Source organism: Macrotis lagotis, chromosome 3, assembly GCF_037893015.1.
Source record: "Macrotis lagotis isolate mMagLag1 chromosome 3, bilby.v1.9.chrom.fasta, whole genome shotgun sequence".
In the NCBI taxonomy this organism is placed as follows: domain Eukaryota; kingdom Metazoa; phylum Chordata; class Mammalia; order Peramelemorphia; family Peramelidae; genus Macrotis; species Macrotis lagotis.
Window position 1 is genome coordinate 235,174,327 of NC_133660.1, and position 22,744 is coordinate 235,197,070.

At 38.4% G+C, this 22,744-nt stretch overlaps 1 protein-coding gene across 16 annotated transcripts in view; it reads left to right on the forward strand.

The window, feature by feature from the left end:
- SOX6 (SRY-box transcription factor 6) overlaps nt 1-22,744 on the forward strand; it is a 640,189-nt gene that overhangs the window by 605,423 nt on the left and 12,022 nt on the right. For 12 of the 16 annotated variants that reach the window (XM_074230208.1, XM_074230209.1, XM_074230207.1 and 9 more), the window contains 2 exons: nt 14,844-15,077; nt 17,870-18,086. In XM_074230208.1, coding sequence (XP_074086309.1) covers nt 14,844-15,077; nt 17,870-18,086 — 451 coding nt within the window. The remainder of the gene's footprint in view (nt 1-14,843; nt 15,078-17,869; nt 18,087-22,744) is intronic. The other 4 variants (XM_074230203.1, XM_074230215.1, XM_074230204.1 and 1 more) reach the window with 1 other exon arrangement.

Sequence of the window (22,744 nt, forward strand, 5' to 3'; positions counted from 1 at the left end):
ATACTGCAGTTGCAAGACTCAGTGACCACAGCCATCAAGGAGAAATTGTTGGTAAAAGAGCAGTGAAGATAGATGTAAGATTTTGGAAAGGGGAGAAGAGGGTTAGAAGTGTTCATCAGAGCAATTCTGGGGAGGGAAGGGCAGAAAGCAGAAAATGGACGTTCCTACTGGGTGGTTCTTTTGGCCCTGAAAATAGTCTTGTCTTAGTAGGTCAGCATATACTGATACTCCTCTGTAAAGTCCTTAAGAAGGTGCTGTGGGAGAGCAGTGATGCAGGCCTTGTCCTTGGCTTAGACTGAAAATCAAAGATAACAGCATGCAGAGTCCAGGCTAGTTTCACAATTTTGACTTTGGGGCCATAAGTATATCACTAACTATTGCTGTGCTTCAATTTGTTCATCTCGAGCTTGAAAGTAAAAGTAAAGGGAACTAGAGCAGAGGTTAACCAGGGTTTCATGAATTTTTAAAGATATTCTAATACTTAAGATTTCAAAAAAAATGTCTCATGCCTTTAAAGATATTCTGAGAAAGGACCCATAGGCATCCCCAGACTGCCCAAGGGGCTAAGAACCCCTGAACTAGATGTACTTGAGCCCAAATCTAATCCTATCTGTTACAAAAAAAGAGAACTTATGTTGGAAAGAAATGGCAATGGCAGTCAAAATTGCATTTGGACTGTGGACATCTCTACTCTTTACATAGAAGGGCAAGTTCACCCTAAAAAAATCAACTTAGAAGACAATGCAGAGAGCTGGTAGCATAGCCTCATGGCAGTATAGCAGGGAAGCATGGGAGGGCCTGCAGAGAAGCCTTGAGGAAAAAAAAAAACAGAGTTCAAAAGGGCCATGCCTGTGACCTGATGCTATACCGTGAAAATCACAAAATGTATTTTACTGTGGATATAAATGGTTTTACAGGAGCCTGTGCACCAGTTTATATCAGTACTATATTTAAAGTGCAGCCTTCTTAAACAAGCAGATAAAGTTCTCTTAAGAAAATATATTTGCTGTATCTTAAAAGCTCCAAAATAACTTTTAATGTTGGTGGAGAATAATTTCTATTGAATCCTCCAGGTGATGGAAAGCTCCTGTTGTGGTAGAAGAAAGAGGTTTAGGCAATAGAAGCTTCCCAGCTGCCCTAAAGCAGGCCAAGTCCTTGTCTACTGCTACATGGAAGCCCAACAGTAGAAAAACCTGATCATAAATAGAATTGTTCTTTGGTCCAGCAAATAACCATGACCCCCAGTCAACATGATACCAATCTCTAGTTTTATGACCCTGTTTCCCTTTCCAATCCAGCTTAAAAAGTAAGTATTGAGTCAATCACTGAAGATACAGACAAAAGTAAATACATATTCCCTGCCTTTGAGTAGCTTGCATTTTACTGGAAATCTTTTGATGCGAAAGGAGCAGTCCATGTAGGACCAACTGCATGCAGACTCTTTCTCAGCATCATGAAAACAGGTCTGCTTTCCCTGCCCCTGCACAAAGCACATATATACAGCTGAAAAAGAAACCCCAGGTACCAGCAAGAGTTGATACTAGAGACTATATTCCCAATCCTCAGCAATCTATTAGCCTACTTTACACAAACACCAATGGACTTATGTGGTAAATGAAGGTTCTGCAATCTATGCAGACCAATTTTAAATTATAGGAAACAGTAAGGTTATATCTCTTTGGGCTATAATTAAGCAAAATGAAGAGTTCCATTTTCATTATTCATTTACTCCTTTCTCTTTTCCTTTAACCAATATTATTAATTGCCTCCTTCATGTATACTACTGGTAATAATAGCAATGATGTTAATATAGTGTTATAAGACATTTTTAAAAACTCTTTCCTTCCAATAACCTTGTGGGATAGAGAGTAAAAGTTTTTACAGATGAAGAAACTGATGCCTCAGGAAGTTAAAAAACAATTTAAATGTAGTCTTTTGGATTAAAATTCAAGGATCTAGCATTTCTTGCTGCTAACATGTGTACTGGTAAAGGTATTGGTTTCCAGATCATAAATGGGGTACACCATTAAAGGTGTTGTCATTGGGAATTTTCAATTCACCTATTTTCCTCTAAGGGTAGTGTTTTCTTATTTGTTCTTCCTGCTGATCTCTTTTTAACAATTAGTTATCTTACAATGGATTCTTCAAAATTTTAGATCATCACCATCATCACAGAAGCTCCATTTCTGTAGGAAAGGGAATAAGCATTTTATAGAGCCTACCATGTGTAGCCTCATGTACTCCACAACAATACTGTGAGGTAAGGGCCTCAAATATTTGACTGTTGAGGAAACTGAGGCTAAGTGACTTGCCCAGGATCACATAGCTAAGAATCTGAGCTAAGTTATGGACTCAAGTTTTCCTGACTCCACATCCAGGGCTCTATCCACTGCACCACTCAGGTTTATAAACCACAACATCCAAATGAGATATGGTGTATAAATATTATTATCTCAACTTTGTAGATAAAGAAACAAGGAGGCTTGAATAAATTAAATAGCTTGCCCAGAATATTCCATGATTTTAGTTAGTACGATAGTAGCTGCAACAATAGAAGTAATTAATAGTTAACAAAGTACCTTGAATATTTCATTTCATTTAGTTCTTATAAAACTCTTCTGAGGTAGGTCTTACATTCTCATTTTACAGATGAGTAAACTGAGGCACAGAGCTTGTAAATATTTTGTCCCAGGCCCAAGCCTTTTTCTTTTAAGTCCAGAACTCTTTCTGCTAGATCAAGCTGCCTTCAATAAACCAAGGTGCACGGTTGCCAAGGCCCTAATTGAATTGTACCCATGAGAAGACACAAAGGTAAGAATTGATCAATGTTTGCATCATATTGTAAACTGTTACATTTAGGGTCAGGCTGTAAAAAGGAGCTCTGAACTAAAAGTTAATATACCAACTCTCAGCCTAGGATAGAATTTCACAAGCAGTATATTCAGTCATTTAAAATTTATACTGAAACTACAAATTGAAGTTTACTGATTTCAATATACATATTCTGGTTCTATAGCATAGAGATGGCTTTATGCTGCTTCAGTCTAAGTTTCCCACTTCAAGGGAAGATCAGTCCTGAATGAGGACAAGATGAAAACGGGTAATTGTTGCTGGCTGCTACAGAGCTGCTTGTGGGATGGAGAAAACCAAGCCTAAATCTCTTCTCTCCTTTGACTCTGTCTGTCATGCATTTCATCTGGATGCAGTGATCTGAACTTTGGATTCATGGTCAAAAACTAATTAATAGAGGAGACTTCCCTGACTTTGAATTAATTCAAAGGTTTGGTTTCTCTGTTGCCTTGGTGCTAGTGGAAGAAGAGATGAGTTTTACTTTGGAATTTTGCCTCTTCATTGGATTTCAGCTCCATTTTTCAGTGATCATGAAGGATAGATGCCTACTCTAGGATATCACCTGCAATAAAATGTTGAGTAGAAGTTTCTAATGGGGTGACTAGCTTGCAATGATAATGAAGGGAGATAATATGCTAAGGGAGAAAAAACTTGTGTTGGAGTAGCATCAGTATAACAAAAGCAAAATAGGGTAGCTAGGTGGCACAGTAGATAGAGCACCAGCCCTGGATTCAGGAGGACTTGTGTTCAAATCCCTCAGACACTTAATAATTGCCTAGCTGTGTGACCTTGGCCTTAAATAAAGAAAATTTTAAGAAAATAACAAAAGCAAAATACCCCCAGCACTGCCTTCAGATGTGATATCTTGAGTCACATACCAAATAAGTTTAAATTTTTCCATTAACCATTAAATATGAGGTAGCTTGGTATAATAGCGAGAGAAGTCTAGACTTGGAAACAGAAAGACTTGGATTTGAATGTTTCCTTTGACTCCAAGCAAGTCACTTGATACAAAATTTTCTAATCTATAAAATGAAAATACTAATAGCTCAGGACCTCAGGGTGATTTGAAAGATCAAGGGAAATAATGTATACATAAACCATGTGTTAAGTAAATGTTACTCTGACTGCTAGATTGGTGCCTTTGTGGACAGTATGCAGACCTTGAAGTCAAGAAGACCTGATATCAAATCTAGCCTCAGACACTGACTAGTGGTGTGACCTGGGCAAGTCGCTTCACCCTGTTTGCCTCAGTTTCCTCATTTGTAAAATGAACTGGAGAAGGAAATGAAAAACCAGTCCAGTATCTTTGACAGGAAAACTCCAAAATGGGGTGATGAGGAGTTGACTAAACTGAAACCACTCAACAAAATGCTAGCTATTATTATTTTGACTGGATCCTTAGAAAGGTCCCAGTGAGGAACTTCTTCTCCCAGCACAAGTCGGCACCAGTCTCAGGCAGTTGTCTGGGACATTAAAAAGATAAGTGACTTGTCCAGGGAGCACACAACCAGTGATTTCAGCCAAGCTCTTTCTAAATCCAAGTCCAGATCTTTGACTACAGTTGTACTACACAGATGAACAGTGCTACAGTCATCATCATCATCATCATCAATTATTATTGACTCATTTCATCTCTTTGCTGGGATTCAGAGAGAAATGGTCCTGACACAACTCCCTACCCTGCTATTACTCTTTTATATTTAATGTTTTACAAACATTATACAGGAGCTGGATGAAATTATAAGGTTCCAGGTTCATTTTCTATAGATTCATTGACTGTATCCTTTGTACAATTCAGGTTGTAGATAGGAAAACAGATGATAAGTACCTCATTATGCTTCACATGATTTTGATCTCTCCTTCTAGGTCTCTATAATTTGAAAACTATTCATTCTACATAGTATGGAGATTATGAGTGTTTCTTTTGATAATATCAATTTAAAACGTCATTAAATTGTTTTTTTTGTTTTTGTTTTTTTGGTGTAGGTGATTGAGGACAACTGCTGTTTGTTCTGTGATAATGGTCTGTTTGTAGTATAATTTATTAGTTGAATTTTCCAGGATATTTTGAGGTCCATGTTTATAGCATGGGGATTTGTGCTGACCATCTGTCCATCAGTGATAGCAAGCTTCTGATATATAATTCTAGCCCCCAGGACTTATCTTGCTGGATATTTGGAAGGAGCAATATTTTGCAGCCTGTAGTGCTGAGTTGCACAGTCTCTACCACTTCCTTATGCAATTTGCATTTATTGCTAAATCTGGACTCCTAAAGGACAAACCTCCCATAAATTCTAGTGGCACTATCTAGTTCTGAATTGCTGTAAACCCAATTTCATTTTTTTAAGAATCTGCAAAATTCAATCATTTGTTTGAAACTCCCATATTAGCACTTGATTGGTCAAGTTCACATGAATATTGCCCAAGGATGTTCTTTTGGTTTCACTTTTGGCTCTTTGCCATAGATTGTATCTGAAAGTCAACTGAGTTTGGTTACATTTGATAAATCTCATGGATATACTTATCAATTATTTCCTATTATCAAGAATTTACTATTGTTCAATGAAATATCTGGTTTTTTTCTAAAAGTATTTCTATATATGTTTTAAAATTATTCATCACATGCTCTGGAGAATGCCATAGGATCACAAGATTATGGATTTAGAACTCTAGAAGTCCCTAGAACTCATATATCAAATCCCAAATGATAAGGAGAAAAGTAGAAGCCAGGAAATGGAAATGACTTAGTGCAAGTCATATAGTAGTAGAAATGGGATTTGAACCTAGGTCCTCAAATTCCAAACACATTATTATTTCCATTTTGTCATGCTGTCTTTCAATCCTCTTCCTCCTTTTTTTGGCAAGGAAATATTAATTTTCCTATCACAACCTTAAAGCTTGTTTTATTAATACTGTGGTTGTTGTTGTTGTTATGGATATTAAGCCAGAGGAGGGGGAAGCAACCTACCTACATACAGGAAAAAATAAATAGGAATGAGAAGCTAGTGAATTAAAGTTATCAATGGTCTTTTTATTTGATTACCATTGGAATAATTCAATTGTCCCCATTCTGATCATGTTGGAAATCAATTTCAGTCATGTTAGTGAGAGTCAGGAAAACTGAGATCTCATCCTATCTCTGTCACCCATGTGACCTTTAATCAGTCACCTTTCCCTCCAGGCTTCAATTTTCTCTATGTTCTAAGATTCCTTCTTGCATCGACAAATTATGTTCTAATTTCTCAGAAGCCTTTGACATTCCATGATCTGTGTTCTTTCTCCATAACATCTTTCTGTGTTCTATGTTCTAAATTCTCTCCCAGCCTACAATCATATGTACTAGGACCTTAGTCCCTTCTCAACTCTAGGCTCCTAAAGTCTGTGTTTCAAGGTCCCGTTTAGCTCTTAACATTCTGTGTGATTCATCGAGTATGTAATACCTATTCTTAAGAACTTTACTACCCTTGGACGCTTCATTGTACCTTTGTCCACTTACAGGCGCAAAAGCTGTAGCATCTAAACAGGTAATGGTAAGTAATATTTATAGATGGAGGATTCAGGATTGTCCTGAAAGGGGTAGGTTCTGGGACCTCTGGGACCTCTGGGACCTCTGGGACCTCTGATTTGCCCAACAAATAAGCCATGGCCAAATGAGGGTGAGCATTCTCTTTGAATCCCAAGCACTTGTCCAGTCTATGTTTTTATCAGAATTATTCAGGTTTCACAAAGCATGTCATCATAAATTTGCATTTTTTTTAGGTATGCTTGTACACTGAGGGGGAGGGATGTGACTATGTTCCTCAAATCCAACTATTCAGTTTATTGGAATTAGTATCATAAATAAGTCTATATTTTTGAACATTAAGTGATCAGTCCCATCTTCTAGGTCAGCCAGTCTGTGGATTTTCCTTCAGTTGGGTTCTCACTCCCTCCATTTTGCTTCAGACCTAGGTTGAATGAAACCCATGGAGTTTCCAGCTCATCAGCCCTATGTATTGAACTTGGGGGTGGGGATGGAGGTGGGGAGTGGCAAGGAGCAAAGGGGAAGGGTCTAGCTGAATCTCAGCCAGCTTCCCTTGGAAGGGGAAGGAACCAGAATCAATTGTGGCTTCATTGTAGCTCCAGTCACATCTGGTCTCTGGTTAAATGGGTCCCACTGCCTTAGCTCAGCAGCTTGCAGGTCATACTTATTATGTGGGTACATGTGGAGTAGCTGGTGCTCTGTGTGCAAGTTTCAGGGGAGAGAGAGGAGAGCGAGAGGAGAGTGAGAGGAGAGGAGAGAGGAAAGATAGCTATTCAGATTGTCCTGGGAAACACAAGTTTAATCCAGATAAAGAATGTTGTTTAGATATGTGAAGCAAAATGTAACCTAATTAAAAAAGAAGAAGAAGGAGAAGAAGAAGAAGAAAGAAAACTCTTCCCCTGAAATGGAAAGCTAGGGACTCTGGAAAATATAGACGGGTATCTTGCTGGCTAGAATTTCCTTCATTTTGCAAAGCCACGAGCCACATGCATCAGCTCACCACAAAGTCATTAAGTCTTTTTAAGCTCAGATGAAAAACATTAACAAATACCACAAAAGGCTTTAGTATGGCCCCTTTGTTCATTCACATATGGCACGTTATAACTCCTGCGCCACTCGGGTGGTGTGTTTGTTTAAGCTGCCTCCATCAGGCTGGGCCCTGAAAGAACAAAAGACATCTTGAGCAATCCTAAGCAGGAAACGGGCTAATCTAAACATGGTTTGTGACACTCTAAGTAGAATAGAAAGGGGAGGGATTGATTAGTCATTAATGTCCAATTGGCTCCATATGGATGTTGCAATAATAAGGCCTTTCTCAAAGCAGTAGCACAGTTATTGAATTAGAGGTTTATGTTTCCTCCAAGCTGACCTTCGGGAATTCCCATTTTGGGTTCTTCTTGTTGATGTTTCAGGAGAATGGATTCTCTGATAGAGAAAATTGAACACTTCTCTGCAATAACCCTTGTTCAAGATATTGTAAGTGAGGACCACATTTACTTAGCCGAATTTGCATCCCTGCTACATTTTTCAGTTTTAAGCATGTCTTTGAATCTCTTTGTAGGGAACATTCCAACAATTCATTTGATGTTGACAAGAACTTCACAACTGGTAATGGGTTCCCCTAATGAACTCTGCTGTGTTTTAGAACTAATCTTCTTTGTTGAGTGTGGGCAGTAGATGGATAAGGCCCCAGCTGAAGTATGGTATTGGCACATAGGGGGTGTTGGCTGACTGAGTAAACAAACACTGTGAGATTTGACCTCCGCTTCTCTAAATTGGACAAGTTTTGTGGGATCAGTTTACCTATTTCTAGCTTTTCTCTTGCAATTTTATTTCAGTCACCTATAGAATCAGACAATTTTAAAATTCTTAAGCCTTCTCTTGATAATTCTTGCAGAGGCCTTAGACCAAAGAAAGAGAACTGAATAAAAACTGACCCCTTGGGAACAAAATAAAGGGTAAAAACAGTTCAAATATGTCCCCAGTTACATGCTCATTTAGTCTTTGGAGTTACAATATTTGCTGTATAACTTTGAAATCTAAAAGAGATTTGAAAACAGGATTCAAAGTTAGAACCAGTCCAATGTCTTTTGACATTTTGGGGATATTTGATTTGGAAAATTATGAAATTATGTCCTTACATGGGTTTTTCCATGGCTTTGTAGGAAGACTAATAACAAGAGTCTGGCTAGTGAAGGAAGTAAAAACAAAAACAGAAAGAGAAGACATTTATTCTTCTCCTCCTAACTTATTGCAATATTCTTAGCTTTTTCTATCAGTTTAGCCATGAGGGCAACCAAAAAAAATTAATCTTCACTAGCTTCCTAGTTCAGAAATTTCTCTCTCATTCTGGTAGTATAGTAGGAATAAGAAATTTTTAGAAAGCTATATAGATCATGGATAGAAAACCATCAACCATTCCCTACTTTAAATTTTTACATTAAGATGATTTTTTTTGTTGTCATTTGTGGGGGGGGGGGAAATCAACATTTAAGAAATACTATGTCCAGAATTCTAATACCTGTCCTTTTCCCTAATTTTTGATTTACTTTTCTCAATTTCTTTAATGATCTATTTTCAAAAAATTTAGGTCCCTAATACATTCCTCATTTTGTTCATCAGCACAAACAAGGGGCAATCAGCTGTATCCTTCAATGCCAGCCCAAATCTCACATGTCAGCCTCAAAGAGATTCTATTTGACAGACAGGTTGAAGGAGCTAAGAACCTACTTATGGTTTGAAATGCAGTGATTGCCAAGAGTTCTGATATGCAACAAAACATTCTACATTTGTCTCTCTCTTTATTAATAAGTATTCAGTTGCTGCTTAAGAGACCACTCAAGTATTTCCACCCTTCACTATAATTCTTTGTATAAACAGGACCATTTTCTCTAATTTACCTTGGACTCAACATAGTCATTCTCTTGAGACACCTAGGGAAAAATGTTGTGACTCTTCAGCATCATTCCAAAGAATCAAAGAATTTCTGAGATGGGAGGATTATTTCATTTGTTTTATCCAATTTGTATATCAAGTGATCATCCAGTCCTCACTTGATGGTGTCCAGTGATGTAGAACTCACTACTCTTTGAAGCAGTTCACTTTTGAAAAGCTCTTGTGTATGTCTGTGGTGGGGTGGGAGAGGCACTGGGTAAAATTCTCTCTTTCAGAAATCTATCTCTATAATCTCCATCCTCCCACATTAATTCACATTCTTCTTTGTTAGGTCAGAAAGGACAAATCTCATCCCTCTTTAGGAGAACCCTTCAAATATTTAAAGACATCCATTAATTTTCATTATCTTCATCATCATCATCATCATCAGAATGCATATTTTCACATTTCTTCAGAGTTTTACAAAACATTTATTTCCGTAAACCCACACCCATCTAAAAGGCTACTTTTCTGGATTGAAAGTTCCCTAGGTCTTTCAACCAGTGCTAGTCTAACAGTATTTCCATTTGCCACCCCAGGTAGCGATCTGTTGTAAGTGGCTTGCCCAAGGCCACACAGCTAGGTAATTATTAAGTGTCTGAGGTTGGATTTGAACCCAGATACTCCTGACTCCAAGGCTGGCGCTCTATTCACTGCGCCACCTAGCTGCCCCGATCTGTAGACATCTTTCAACATGTCAAGTGTTCTTCCAAAAATGTGATGAGCAGAAGTGAAATCCTCACATATTCTAATTAGGAGAGAGAACAGGATGATCATCTTCATTGAAGTGGATACCATTCCACTTTTTTTTAAAAGCCAAGTTTATTGATTTTTTAAACCTATATTTCCTTCTATATCTATCCCCTTCCTCTTTCACAGAGCCATCCCTTATAACAAAAAATAAAAAGGAGGGGGGAAAACAGTTCAGCAAAATTAACCAAGTTATTGGGAAAAGTCTGACATTAAATGCAGCATTCCCCACCCATCCATAGGCTCCCATTCCTGAAAATATGGTTAGAATACCAGAGGAGTTACTTTATTAGTCTTTCCTTGAAGCCAAGATTGATCATTACATTTTCATGACATTCATTTTCAATCCAAAAGTCAGGAAGATCTGAGTTCAGATCCAACCTCAGACATTAGCTATGTGACTCTTAGCAAGTCACTTAATTTCTTTTGCCTGTCTAGCACTGTGCCCAGCTCATAGTAAATGCTTGGTAAATTCTTACTGAACCAAACCATATTGAAAATATAGATGATATTTGGAAACATGTCTCTCCATATTCATAAGAGTAATAATTTTAAAACAAAACTATCTTTTTCATTAGCTGGGTATACTTTTCAAAAATGAATGAAATCATGTTTTCCTTGTAACTTAAGATATAATAACAAGAAGTTAGTTTTCATTTTCAAATGCACAAATTAAAGGGAAGACAATGGAAAATAATGTTATAGCGTTATTTTCTGAAATAATTTTCCTTCTCTTTTCAGTCTTCCCTTAAAGACCTTCAAAAATGTTTTTCAATTAGAATTATAAATTGAAATATAGAATTAATTCTATCTGCCATTGGCACATTAAAATTATAGTCTCTAAAATGATTTAGATTATGGAAAATTCTGTGACTTTCTGCCTCTGAGAATCCTTAATCTTTCTCTTATTTTAATCCAATCAGGCTTTAATCCCAGGTTTAGCTGATAAATCAACTGGTGAGCAACTTACAAGGAGAAAAGAGAATTGGATCATACTTTCTAACAGAGGAGTTAGAAATATTTATTTGATCACTTTTCAATTCAGTTCAGCAGTTTATTTAACATCTAATGTGTGGAAAGTCCAAGAGGAGATACAAGTCATTCAAAGATGACATGACGAGACAGCTCCTGCCCTCAAGGAGGTTTTGGGGGCAAATCTTTATTCTCCCTCCAGAGTATCTTTATCTAATGCTATAAATAAGTGCAGAAATACTACTGATGTTACAAAGGAGAAGGTGATAAAAGCAAAGTGTTAGAAAACTCTGAGAATATTGAAGAAGCAGAGATCATTTTCACGTTGTAATGGTATCAGGGCAGGGAGAAATCTGAGAGAGGTAACCCCTGACTTAGGTCTTGAAGGAAGAGAAGGATTAGAACAGGGAAGAAAAGGTGGCAAAGGAATTCATCCCATGTATAGGGTAAGTAGAGACATGGGTTGTACTAAAGGAGGGCAAGACAATAAAGATGAAAAAAACAAGTTGAGCTACAAATCTTATGGGATAACATTGGGATAAAATATGGAGATCACATTGGAAAGATCCTTGAAGATCAGTATCTAGTCAACAGTAGGGAATTACTGAAGTTTAGGGGGTCAAAAATGACATTAGAAAGATTATTTAGAATATCTGTGTGAAAGATGAATTTGAGTAGAGACTGAAGGCAAAGAAATATATACTAGGAAATATACCCTAATATATATACTAATACATAAACCCTAGTATATTTACTAGGGTAAATAGTCTAAGGGTGGAAATGAGATAGTAGTTTCAATTTGGTTTTTGGAGGCAGTGTTAATAGGGTGGAGAACTGATTAGCAAGAGTAAGGAAAAGGAAGAGTCACAGACTCCTCTGAACCTTGGAGTGAAGTAAATTTGAAGCATCATTCATAAAAAGAGAGAGGTCTGTCTTTCTTCCTACCTTCCCATGCTGCCTTTTCCTCCAAAGAGGAAATAGGGCATTCCAAGCAACAACTTTGAGCAGGCCTGAGGAGGCCCCATTGCCCAGAGAATAGTGAAGAGAGGAGTCTGTCTCTTGCCTGGCCTTGATGTCTTAACACCATCCACTGATGCCTCAACACAAACCTTTTCTTCTCTCTGTTGGTGAAGAAACTGCCTGAAGTTTCTCCTTTTCCCCATCTCTTCCTGACTTAGAAAAAAAAGAAAAGAAAAAAAAGCTTGACTTCTTTGTTTCATGGGGAGTGGAAAGCATTAAAGACGGCCCTCCTGTGTTAAACACCTGTGGCATCGCAGTTAACTTAAAATAATATTGAAATGTCTTTTCATCTGACATTCCCCACAAACCTGTCTCCTTTTATGTGAACGCGGGCAAGTATATAAATTGCTGAATCCGTGTCAGTTGTAAAGTAATGGCATGGAGGACATCATAAATTACCCTGGTGATCCTCAGGAGAAGACACTGTGTCGTATCTGAATAAGTGTTTTGCTTCTAGAGTAATGTATGCCTTCATCTGGCCCAGCAGTCAGCATATTGCCCTGTGTTGATGGATATTGTCAGCTTGAAGCTACACCACATTTCACTGCGCAATAAACATGGCTGTCAAAGCCGTAGCGAGTGAAATCAATTTATCCTGTATGGTCAGTGCATTTTAAATGAAATTAATGTACTGTGGGGATGGTGGCAAAAAGGTAGCGTATTAGTTATGCATCCTCTGCTTGGGGACTTTCCATGGAAGGAATCTCTCTGTCTAGCTAGTGGGGTTCAAAAGAAGGGGGGGGACTGGCAAAAAGGCTGCATTTGTGAGCCCTTTTGGGATAGTCCCCTACCCCCATGGAGAATGGATATCCAACAGAATACCCACCTTGTTCTTTTCATCCTGTCTTTTGTTGGCAATAAATGATGGCCGTGTTTATGAAATAATAATGCACTTTAATGTTCTAATTTATTACGGACTTTGACACCGACACATTTCTACTTAATCAAGGTATCCTGAGGTAGAGTGGTCGAGCCCAAGATTGATTAGTCCACATTGCTTCTGAACAATAACTCAATCGAACTGAAAGGATTTACTTTTTCCAGAAAGCAATAACGATGCCTTCCAAAATATGTTTTGCTTCTTTTTGAACTTGTAAGGGCAACTAATCTGGTTTTCTCAGAAAGTGGATTGACCATAACACTCTCTCCTGCTTCAAATTCAAAGTATAGACATTGTCTTGCTGCATCAATTTATCAAGGCACCCCTTTGGTTTCTAGGGATGATACACTGCAATAGAATGAGGGCTTTGGTAGGGGAAAACCAAAATATTTATCAGGGAGAGGCAGAAACTTATTTCTATAATCTGCATAATACTTGTTCTAAAGTCTATTCATTTATACATTTCAGACTCTGAAAGGGAGTGATTGTAGGGGCTACCCCAAGTCCCTTTCAACCTGTCGATTATAAAGGAGCTTATTGAACTTAGGAAATAATACTCTTGGGAGAAGTGGTTGGAAAGGAGAGAGTATGAATTTCAATTTATAAGGGAGCCTTTGCCTTAAACCATATTGTGCCCCTGGCCTCAGGGTTTCTGGGGTCATGCTTAACCCTAGATTTTGGAGAAGACTGGGGAAAGTACTCTGCCTAAAGCAGAAACGGTTAGTGTTCATCGGTAGCTAAAACAATCTCAGACATAGGTCTTAGGCAGAAGTTAACAAATAAGCAATATCCAAAGGCAGACCTTGGAGCCTCTGAATTGAAGGGAATCCTTCTGTTTGTCTGAAAAAAGTGACTATTATGGGAAAAACAAAGCAATTTATTTTGCTTTGGAATTTCAGAAGACAATTTGAGAAGACAAAAATTTTGTTAAGAGGCATTCCGAGAGGGATGTGCTGTGGCATGCTTACTTTCTCCAATTTATATCAGATGTAAAAGAAATGTGGGCACTTGTCCCAGTATTAGTTATTCTTTGGGATCTCAGGAAGAATGGCTGATTGGAAGTCATTCTATGGCCCACTATGTACAAGGGACTGTGCTCAGTTATGAGAGATCATACAAAGATCATTCAGACATGGCCACCACTGCCTTCAGGGAGCTTTGGCCAAAAGGACCTGATAGATATAGAAATGAGCAACACTATTCAGCAGTCAAATTTCAGCCTAATTTAGTTAGTAATAATTTATTAAGTCTCAGTTATGAACCAGACATGTGATGGATGGCATTAGGGACAGGAAGATAAAAATGAAAGCAACTCCTGCCCTCAAAGAGTTTACATTCTACTTTATAAAACAATATATACACATGTAAGTAAAATAAATATAAAATAATTTTTAGAGAAGACACTAGCAACTGAGATTTGGAAAGGCTTTCATTTATTTGTTATTTCTTTACTTGGCAGGAATTCATTCCCTGTATCCATCTGGCAGTCTAGAAAGCCTGTGGACTCTTTTCTCAGATTAATGTTTTTAAATACATAAAATAAAACATATAAAATTATAATATATATAAACTTACATACAGTTGATAAACTTTTCAAACTGTACTTAAATATAGGTATTAAATTTATATGTATATACATACATAAATATAGAGATACATAAAAATACATATACTATATAGATATTCCCATACCCCAAGTTATGAAGTGGCCTCTAAGCTGCACTTGGAAGGAAGCCAAGGATTCCAGTGGCCAATGACCCTCCAACCCTGCTTTAGGTGGCCAGGGTTGGTGTCAAAGCTGAAGGTGGGGAAGGTAATAGAGCAGGGAAAACAAATGAGCCCTGCCGAGATCTGCAATCCAGCTAATAATGCTTTGCACCCATCTTGTGTCTTCATGCCCTGACATTCCAGGAAGTAAAGCCGTGAATGGCTCTGCAGCTAAACTACAGCAGTATTATTGTTGGCCAACAGGAGGTGCCACGGTGGCTGAAGCCCGAGTCTACAGGGATGCCCGGGGCCGGGCTAGCACCGAACCACACATCAAGCGACCAATGAATGCTTTCATGGTTTGGGCAAAGGACGAGAGGAGAAAAATCCTTCAAGCCTTCCCGGACATGCACAACTCCAACATTAGTAAGATTCTAGGTAAGTGCCCAAGTGGGCTTCCCTCTCAGTGATTGCCTGGTGGGGAAGGAGGGAGGGAACCAAGAAGTGGGAGGCTCTATGATTAGCTACATTCCAAGAAAACTCAGATATTAGAAGAAACCTTGGCCCTTGGTTGCCCCATAGGTATAGGCTGGATATTGCCTTTCCATTTCTTTTTCTTTCCTTTCCCTTTTCCTTGTTCTCTTTCTCCTTTCCCCTTACTCTCCCTAAAGCAGCTCAGGACACCTGAGGCCAAGCAATCCACTAGTCTCAGCCTCTTCCTTTCCCCAGAGCACTCAAGACTTCTGAGCCCAAGCAATTCACTAGTCTAAAGCGTACCTCACCATGCCCATCTTACTCTTTCTTCTCATACAACGGGCCAGGGTGAAGAGTTCCTTTCTAAAACAGTGCTCTTAACATTTGTCTCCATGCATTTTAGCATCTCTGAGTTTTCTGCTGACATAATAAAAGGAGTGTTGAGGGGGAAAAAAGGGTTTTCTCTCCCTTCTCTTTTGTAGGAGGCAGCATGTGTTCAATTCACAGGCTGCCTTAAAATGTAGGAAATTCTTTTGGATCTTCCAGTTTTCTGCTACAATATATCCTTGTAATACACCCCATCACAATAGCTTATCAGAAGCCACTTGAGAACCGAGAGAGGGCAAGAAATGTGTGGTGCTCTCAACAGTGCCTCTAATCATAACTTGGGAAACTTATAAAATATAGTTACATTCATTTTGATAGTTCCAGTGTTATAATCCCCGATGAAGCTGCCTTTGGTGCAGCACCCTTCCATAATGTGAAGCAACACTTGCTTGGCCAACCAGGGAAGCATCTTCCTATTGCAGCTCCTTCAGTTTGGAATGATTATGCTCAACATATTGAACATATTTTATTCAATATGTCGCATTAGAGCCAACATGTTTCTTTTTTAAGGGAGCAAAAAAAAAAAAACCCCAACAAAAAACAGAAAGCACTGTTCTATTTAAATTGTCATGATGTGACAGAATTCCCAAGGAAGCAGATTAAGATGCTTTAAACACATTTAGAGCCAGAAACTGTGGTTTAATTTTTTAAATGTTTTGTTCAAAAGCAATAAATATTTAACCTGAGTAAATATCAGTGATTGGGGGTATACACAAATACACATGTTTTGCCTCTAGATAAATAATTTAAGTTAATTCTGAGACAGTGTGAGTCAATGACCTCTTTGCAAATTAGAAACATACATGAGAATGAGGAGTGGTGAAAAGTTAAAACTCAGGCTTGTCCTTATAGCCTTTTAAGCTAAAGATAGATTTTTTTTAATGTCACTAACAATAAAGCATTTTTAAAAAATCAGTTTTCCACTAAAAGACATGTATGAATGTTGTGATCTTGAATCCTAGCCCCCTTTTAACTGAAATGGGCTGTATAAAAACAGTTGATATATAAATATATGTGTGTGTATATATATATTTTTTTTCTATAAGCAAAACATCCCAGAAATCAATGATTCTCTGTCCTAAAGTTCAATATCTTGCTTGAAAGTTTTTATAATTTTAGCCTGCCATTTCAGTAACAACATGAATAGGCTTTCAGTTGGATATAAAACCTGGCCTGTTTAAAATTTGGCAGCTGTGGAGAATCTGTATTATTTGTGTGCATTCTGCAAAAAAAAAAAAAAATCAACAACCCCCAAAACCATTAGGAATATAGTAACTGTATTCATTAAAATGTAAACTTTTGCCATAAATATTTCAGGCTATCTGTTAGGCCTGGCATTAACCTGCCAGAGGCTAGGCTAGCATACAGAAAACTAGCTGCGCAGACTCTCAGCACCTTTATCACTCCCCTAAGGAAGGAGCGGAGAAGGACCATCCTAGCAGGGCAGATCTGGGGTGTTGCTGGTTGCAGACTCTATTTGTACAACTTTTCCAGTTGTTTACACAGGGACAGAGTAGCTGCCATCCTTTCCTCCCAGCTGTAACCACTCTCTTCCCCAGGGATGCACACACACACAAAATGCAATTTGCTACTCTTAAAAAAACACATCCCTTCCTTGTCAAGTGTTTAGATAATTCCTTATAAACAATATTAGAGATTTGAATACTTCTACCTCTTCCTGTATAAACTGTATGAAAATTTTTAGTCATTTTATTGGGGTAGCTATGAATGAACGTTTACAATCCTTGAAAGTGGTATATAAAACTGCAACTCTGTTTTCCGGTTCTTGAACTAAAACTTCCCCGGGAAAGTTCAATGCTTTTAATTACTACTGGCCAAAAGAAGACAATGTGCCCAGACAGCAGAGTTTTATATCTGTTAGGCTGGCAGTGTTTCCTGGCCTCCTTTCAAAGGATGAGCTTGTCCACCCTGTATACTCAGTATGTGAGAAGCCCTTATATTTCTGGAACCATGTGAGCTCATTCTGATCTCCTGGATCATTTTAAAGAATGCACAGCCTCCTTTATCAATTTAAATCTTAAAAAAAAACAACTTGATGGAGGTGACAGACAATATAGGATTAGAGGGGTGTTGCAGAGTCCTATGAATTAGTATTATAATATAAACTGGGTTAGGAGAAATGGCAACTCAACCCAGGATTATAAATACCCACAATGTATAAATTCTATGTGCCAAGGATCCAAAGATGAAAAAACATGGCTAGATGATTATAGAATGTAGCACATGGGTCCTATTTGGGGGGATTTTGGGTGGCTGATGTTTAGAGATGCCCCAGAGCAGGAGAATCAGATTAGGTGGTCAGTATGTCCCCCTTTTCCCATGGGACCTCAGTGATCTTTTGTGTACAGGTTCTCGCTGGAAATCCATGTCCAACCAAGAGAAGCAGCCATATTATGAAGAGCAGGCCCGGCTAAGCAAGATCCACCTAGAGAAGTACCCGAATTACAAGTATAAACCCCGACCAAAACGCACCTGCATTGTTGATGGCAAAAAACTCCGCATCGGAGAGTACAAACAGCTGATGAGGTCTCGGAGACAGGAGATGAGACAATTCTTCACTGTAGGGTAAGATCTATGACTCTGGGCCATGCAAGCTTTCCTTTTTCCCTGGGTCCAGGTGCATATTCTTTCTTTTATTCCTTAAATTTTTTTCCATGTACCAAATACTCACTACTATAGACACTAGGGACACGGCTATTGGGGGGGGGGGCAGGTAAAACTGCTTCTGCTTTCAGGGATCTTTCATTGGAAAAGTAAAGGGGGACGTTAAGGGAAGGGTGAGACCATGTTTATACAGATAAGAAAATTTAAAAATACATACAAAGTCCTTTCAGAGTATGAGCATAATGGGCAGTAAGTGGAGCAGTGGATGGAGTATGGTTCTGGAGTCAGGGTGACCTGAGTTCAAATGCAGCCTAAGACATTTAATAATTACCTAGCTTGTGTGACCTTGGGCAAATCACTCAACCTCATTGCCTTGCAAAAAACAACAGAGTATGAGGGTACTAACAACTGGGGAGAGAGGTCAGAATAGTCTTTCTATAAGAAAAGGTGAAGGAAGACAGGATATTGTTGGGAGTTTGCTTGGAGTTGACACCACTGATTATTCTTTGCTCTGATTCAGCTTTGGGGGTTTTTCTGGTCTGGTCCTGGTATGTAATTTCATTAGTGTGATGCTCTCTAGGAGTTTTATAAGAGAATGATAACACCTCTGTAATTTATAGTTCCAGGAAGCTGCCTGGGACAATGAGAGTTTAAGTGGCAACTTATCCTAGTTGCACAACTAATATGAATCAGGGGTAGGAGCTGAACCCGGGTCTTCCTGACCCAAAGGCTGGGCCTTCTCTAGCCATTAATTTCTTATAAGTTAACTCTTAGAATTCATTCAGTCTTAAAAAGGTACAGTTGGTTCTATGGCAGCCACCTTCACATAAGAGCCTCTAAAAACTTGCTCTAGACTGAGAATTTCTCTCATTGCCTCCTAAATAAATCTAAGATGATTGGTGCCCACACCCAATGTTTTTGATACCTTATTTAAAACAAAAAAAAAAATACCCCCCCCACAAAAAATACCCTTCAAATTCTGAGTCTTAAGAAATCCCTAGAACCTTCATACTGTACTTAGGAGTCTGATCACAATAGTCTGCTTTTGTTGTGGGCTCTACCACGAGATAATTGACCTTGACATCGGTTATGGGGGCCCTCACTTTTTGGCTCAGCATACTGGACTCCTGTTGCAGTAAATTATTCTGTGGTGGAGGCAGCAACAATGTGGATTTTTCTTGCTGAAATCAGGAACTAGACATGTTTTTGATATCTGGGAGTACGATTTTATGTCATTCTGTTTAAGAATTAGGTAATAGATTTCTGGTATAAATTTTGACTTGGCTGACTTACTGTCTGCACCAAAGAAGCTGTTTAGCGATGGCCCCCCGTAACCGCAGTCATGGAACTGAATGGTAGTACAGATGGCTAGCCGCCCCAGATCGAAGGGGTGAGACGTCTCTCTCTTCCCCAGGGAGGGCTAGCAGAGGATGGAGGGACAGGAGGACATACACTGTAGCTAGAACTAGTAGCAGCAGCCTCAGAAGCTCTAATCTTTGACTGGGAAAACCCTTGGGAGAGGGCTGGGAGCAGAAATATAATATAGGAGGCAACAAGAGGAGTCGCATTCATTGCTTCTAACCCTAGGCAGATTTGAATAGCAGGACTATGTCACAGGAAGGAGCAGACTGAACTTCAGCATGCAGTGAGAAAAGAGATACTCAAGGGGGAGAAATGTGGAGCTGCTTTTCTGTTTATAAGAACAGTAAGAAACATAATCCAGGGAACAAGCAAATTGACTTTAGAGTCATGTACAGAAGTGGGACATGGAGAGTTTACATCTGACTAGATGATTTGAAAAATGGTTTGGGAGAGTTTATAGCTCAGCCCTAGGTAGGTGAAAAGAGAAAAGAGAAAGGTAGGGTGTTATAAGATATGTTTGTATAAAAATATCACTAGTAAGAGTAATATAATAATAATAATAATAATAATAATTAATAACCAGCATTTATAGAGGGCTTTAAGGTTTCCAGTGGGTTTTATGTTTCCTATCTCACTTGATTTCACAATCCTGGGATGTAGGTGCTGTTATTATTAATATTTTACAGAAACAATGAAAATGGAGAAGTAGTATACAGTAGATATAATTATGCTGTGGGCAAACTATTTCTCCTGGGCCAAGGAGAAATCACAGCAAGGACAACCTTCAATAACATTGGTCCCAATACCAGCATGATCAGACTGCAGTTATTTCTTTAGGAAACATTAGAGGTATTTCTAACAGTCATGGCAAGAAGGTATTGGAGATTTTTTTATACTCTTTCCCATAACCCTCCCAATACACATATTAGCTGAAGACAAAAGTGTTTTTTGTTTGTTTGTTTTGTGACTAGGCCTCCCTAACTTGCTCAAGTTGGAAATGCATAGGCAATCACAGCTTCAACTCAACTGCTGACTGTCTCCTCTTCATGCTGGGCTAGTTTTCCCCTCCTTAGGCAAACCAGGTGGTTCCATACTCCATGCTATTCACCATTAGTGAGGACATTCAATGGACTTTAGGCCTAATGCAGTGGAGAACTACTGATCTACCAGCCTGTACCCTACATTCAAATCCCAATAGCAGTGACCACAGGTGTGGCCAACCCCCCCCCCCCCCCAAAGAAAACCACAACTATAATACTTTTGAACATTTCTACTTCCCATCTCATAAAAGTCAATGGAAAGCCAAAGTTCATTAGACCTCTTGCTATGCATATGACCATAGGCATCAGAGGTGAAGTCTTTTTTGAGTCCTTTTTCTAGAAGAAACTGAGTCTTGGAGGCAAAGAGACTTACCCTAGGCTAGATCAACAACTTTTAAAGCTAAGATTCAAACTCAACTCTATGAACTACATATGCAAGGCTTTTCCTACTAGAACAGTGTTTGTTTCTTACTTAATTTCCCATGAAGTGAAACTCTTCTTGTAGACTAATTCTGCAGCAATCTTGACATTTTCCTGACCATCATGAAAAGAGAATTCAAGAATCTGGAGATAACCCGATGTCTTGAACTGAGCAGAAAATGGGGAGAAAACTTAGAACATAGGCATGTCATTCTCAATTATCTGAGATACTCCCACTAAGAAAGGCCCTGAAAACACATCTCTTTAGTCAATAGTTCTACTCTGAGACATTCCCACAGAATGCCTGTGCTTCCCATTCTGTTGGCCATTTCCTGATTCTGGCTCAATTGCTATGCCTTTTTAAGGTTGACTTGCCATTTCAATCCAAAGTCACCACATAGGATTTCTGTTTCCAATTTCTTTTAGTCTTGTAAGTGGTTGTGCTTGATAGATTATTAACTTCCCTGGGTTAATCTTTTGAAATTGACCTTCCTTAAATATGAGGTTGTTAGAAGTAGAGTGGAAGAAAAAAAACCCAACACGGAATTCAAAGATTGCTATTGACTTCTTGATGGGATAGGGGGCAGAATCAATATTTATAGCTGCGTGTTGGGAAGACTTGCATAACTTTCAAGAGAATAAAAATCCCTTAGAAAAGGCAAACACTAGCATGTCTTTTCCTAACCATTCATATAACTAATTGCTTAGAGGTTCCTCTTTTCAGTAATTCTCCTTAACCTTTTGAGAATAATTTAGAAAAATAGCCACTATTTGGTGAACATATTAATAACCTGAGTCAGACCATATCCTGGATATAATTCTTTTCCTGGAGTGGTGTAGTTTAATTCAATTCAATTCATTTCAACAAGCATTTTATTAATTGCCTACTATATGCAAGACTTTGTGTTAGGTAGAGGGATGCAAAGGCAGATCTGACTCAAGCCCTGCTTTCCAGTTTATAATCTTATGGGATTTGGGGAAGGGAGAGAAAAAGAATAAATACACAAAGAGCTATGATATGAGAATAAGATAAATGTAAAGGATAAGCACGAATAGCTAGGCTACAAAAGCACAAGAGAATATAAATAAGTGAGAGGCAAAGGAGAGATTCATACAAAGTGATAGTTGAGATTTGAGGAATGGAAACACCTGATTTATGCAATATTACTTAAGAATAATGAAATTGTGGTTTGGGAGATTTATATACCTTCTAAGAGCCTCCTCTCCCTACCCTCATGATTTGGTAAATTTGAAATATTCTTTTGCTAACTTCAAACTTTTCTTCAGTAATTTTGGTGTTGTAGCACGTGTTGTTGAACAATCTTGGATCAGCATTGGATCTGTGGAACTGTGATCTAAGAGGTCTAAAGTTATAACCTGGTTCACTGTGTGACCAAGCACAATTTTTCCTGAGCCTCTATTTGTTTTAAGCATTGTTGATATGGACATCTTAGCCAGTCTAAGACAAGCTCTTGTACCTCTTGAGCTCTCTTGGAAAGTCAATGTAATCTTTGGTAGGTCTGAGGATGCCTATGTACCCCTTCGAGTAATTTTTAAATAATAAAAGTTTTTTAAATAATTGAAATAAATACTAAAGTATAATTAGAGGTTAGTAGATAGAAATGCAATTATTTTCTAATCTAAATTCACAGATCCCCTGAAATCTGTCCTTGGACCCCTTGGACCCCTGGTCTTTTTAGCCTTTAGATATCTACTAGGCTTCATGTTGGTTCTAAGGGAATGATGTAGAAACCATAAAATATATGGCTTCCCAAGTTTTTTGTTGACTATAGTCCC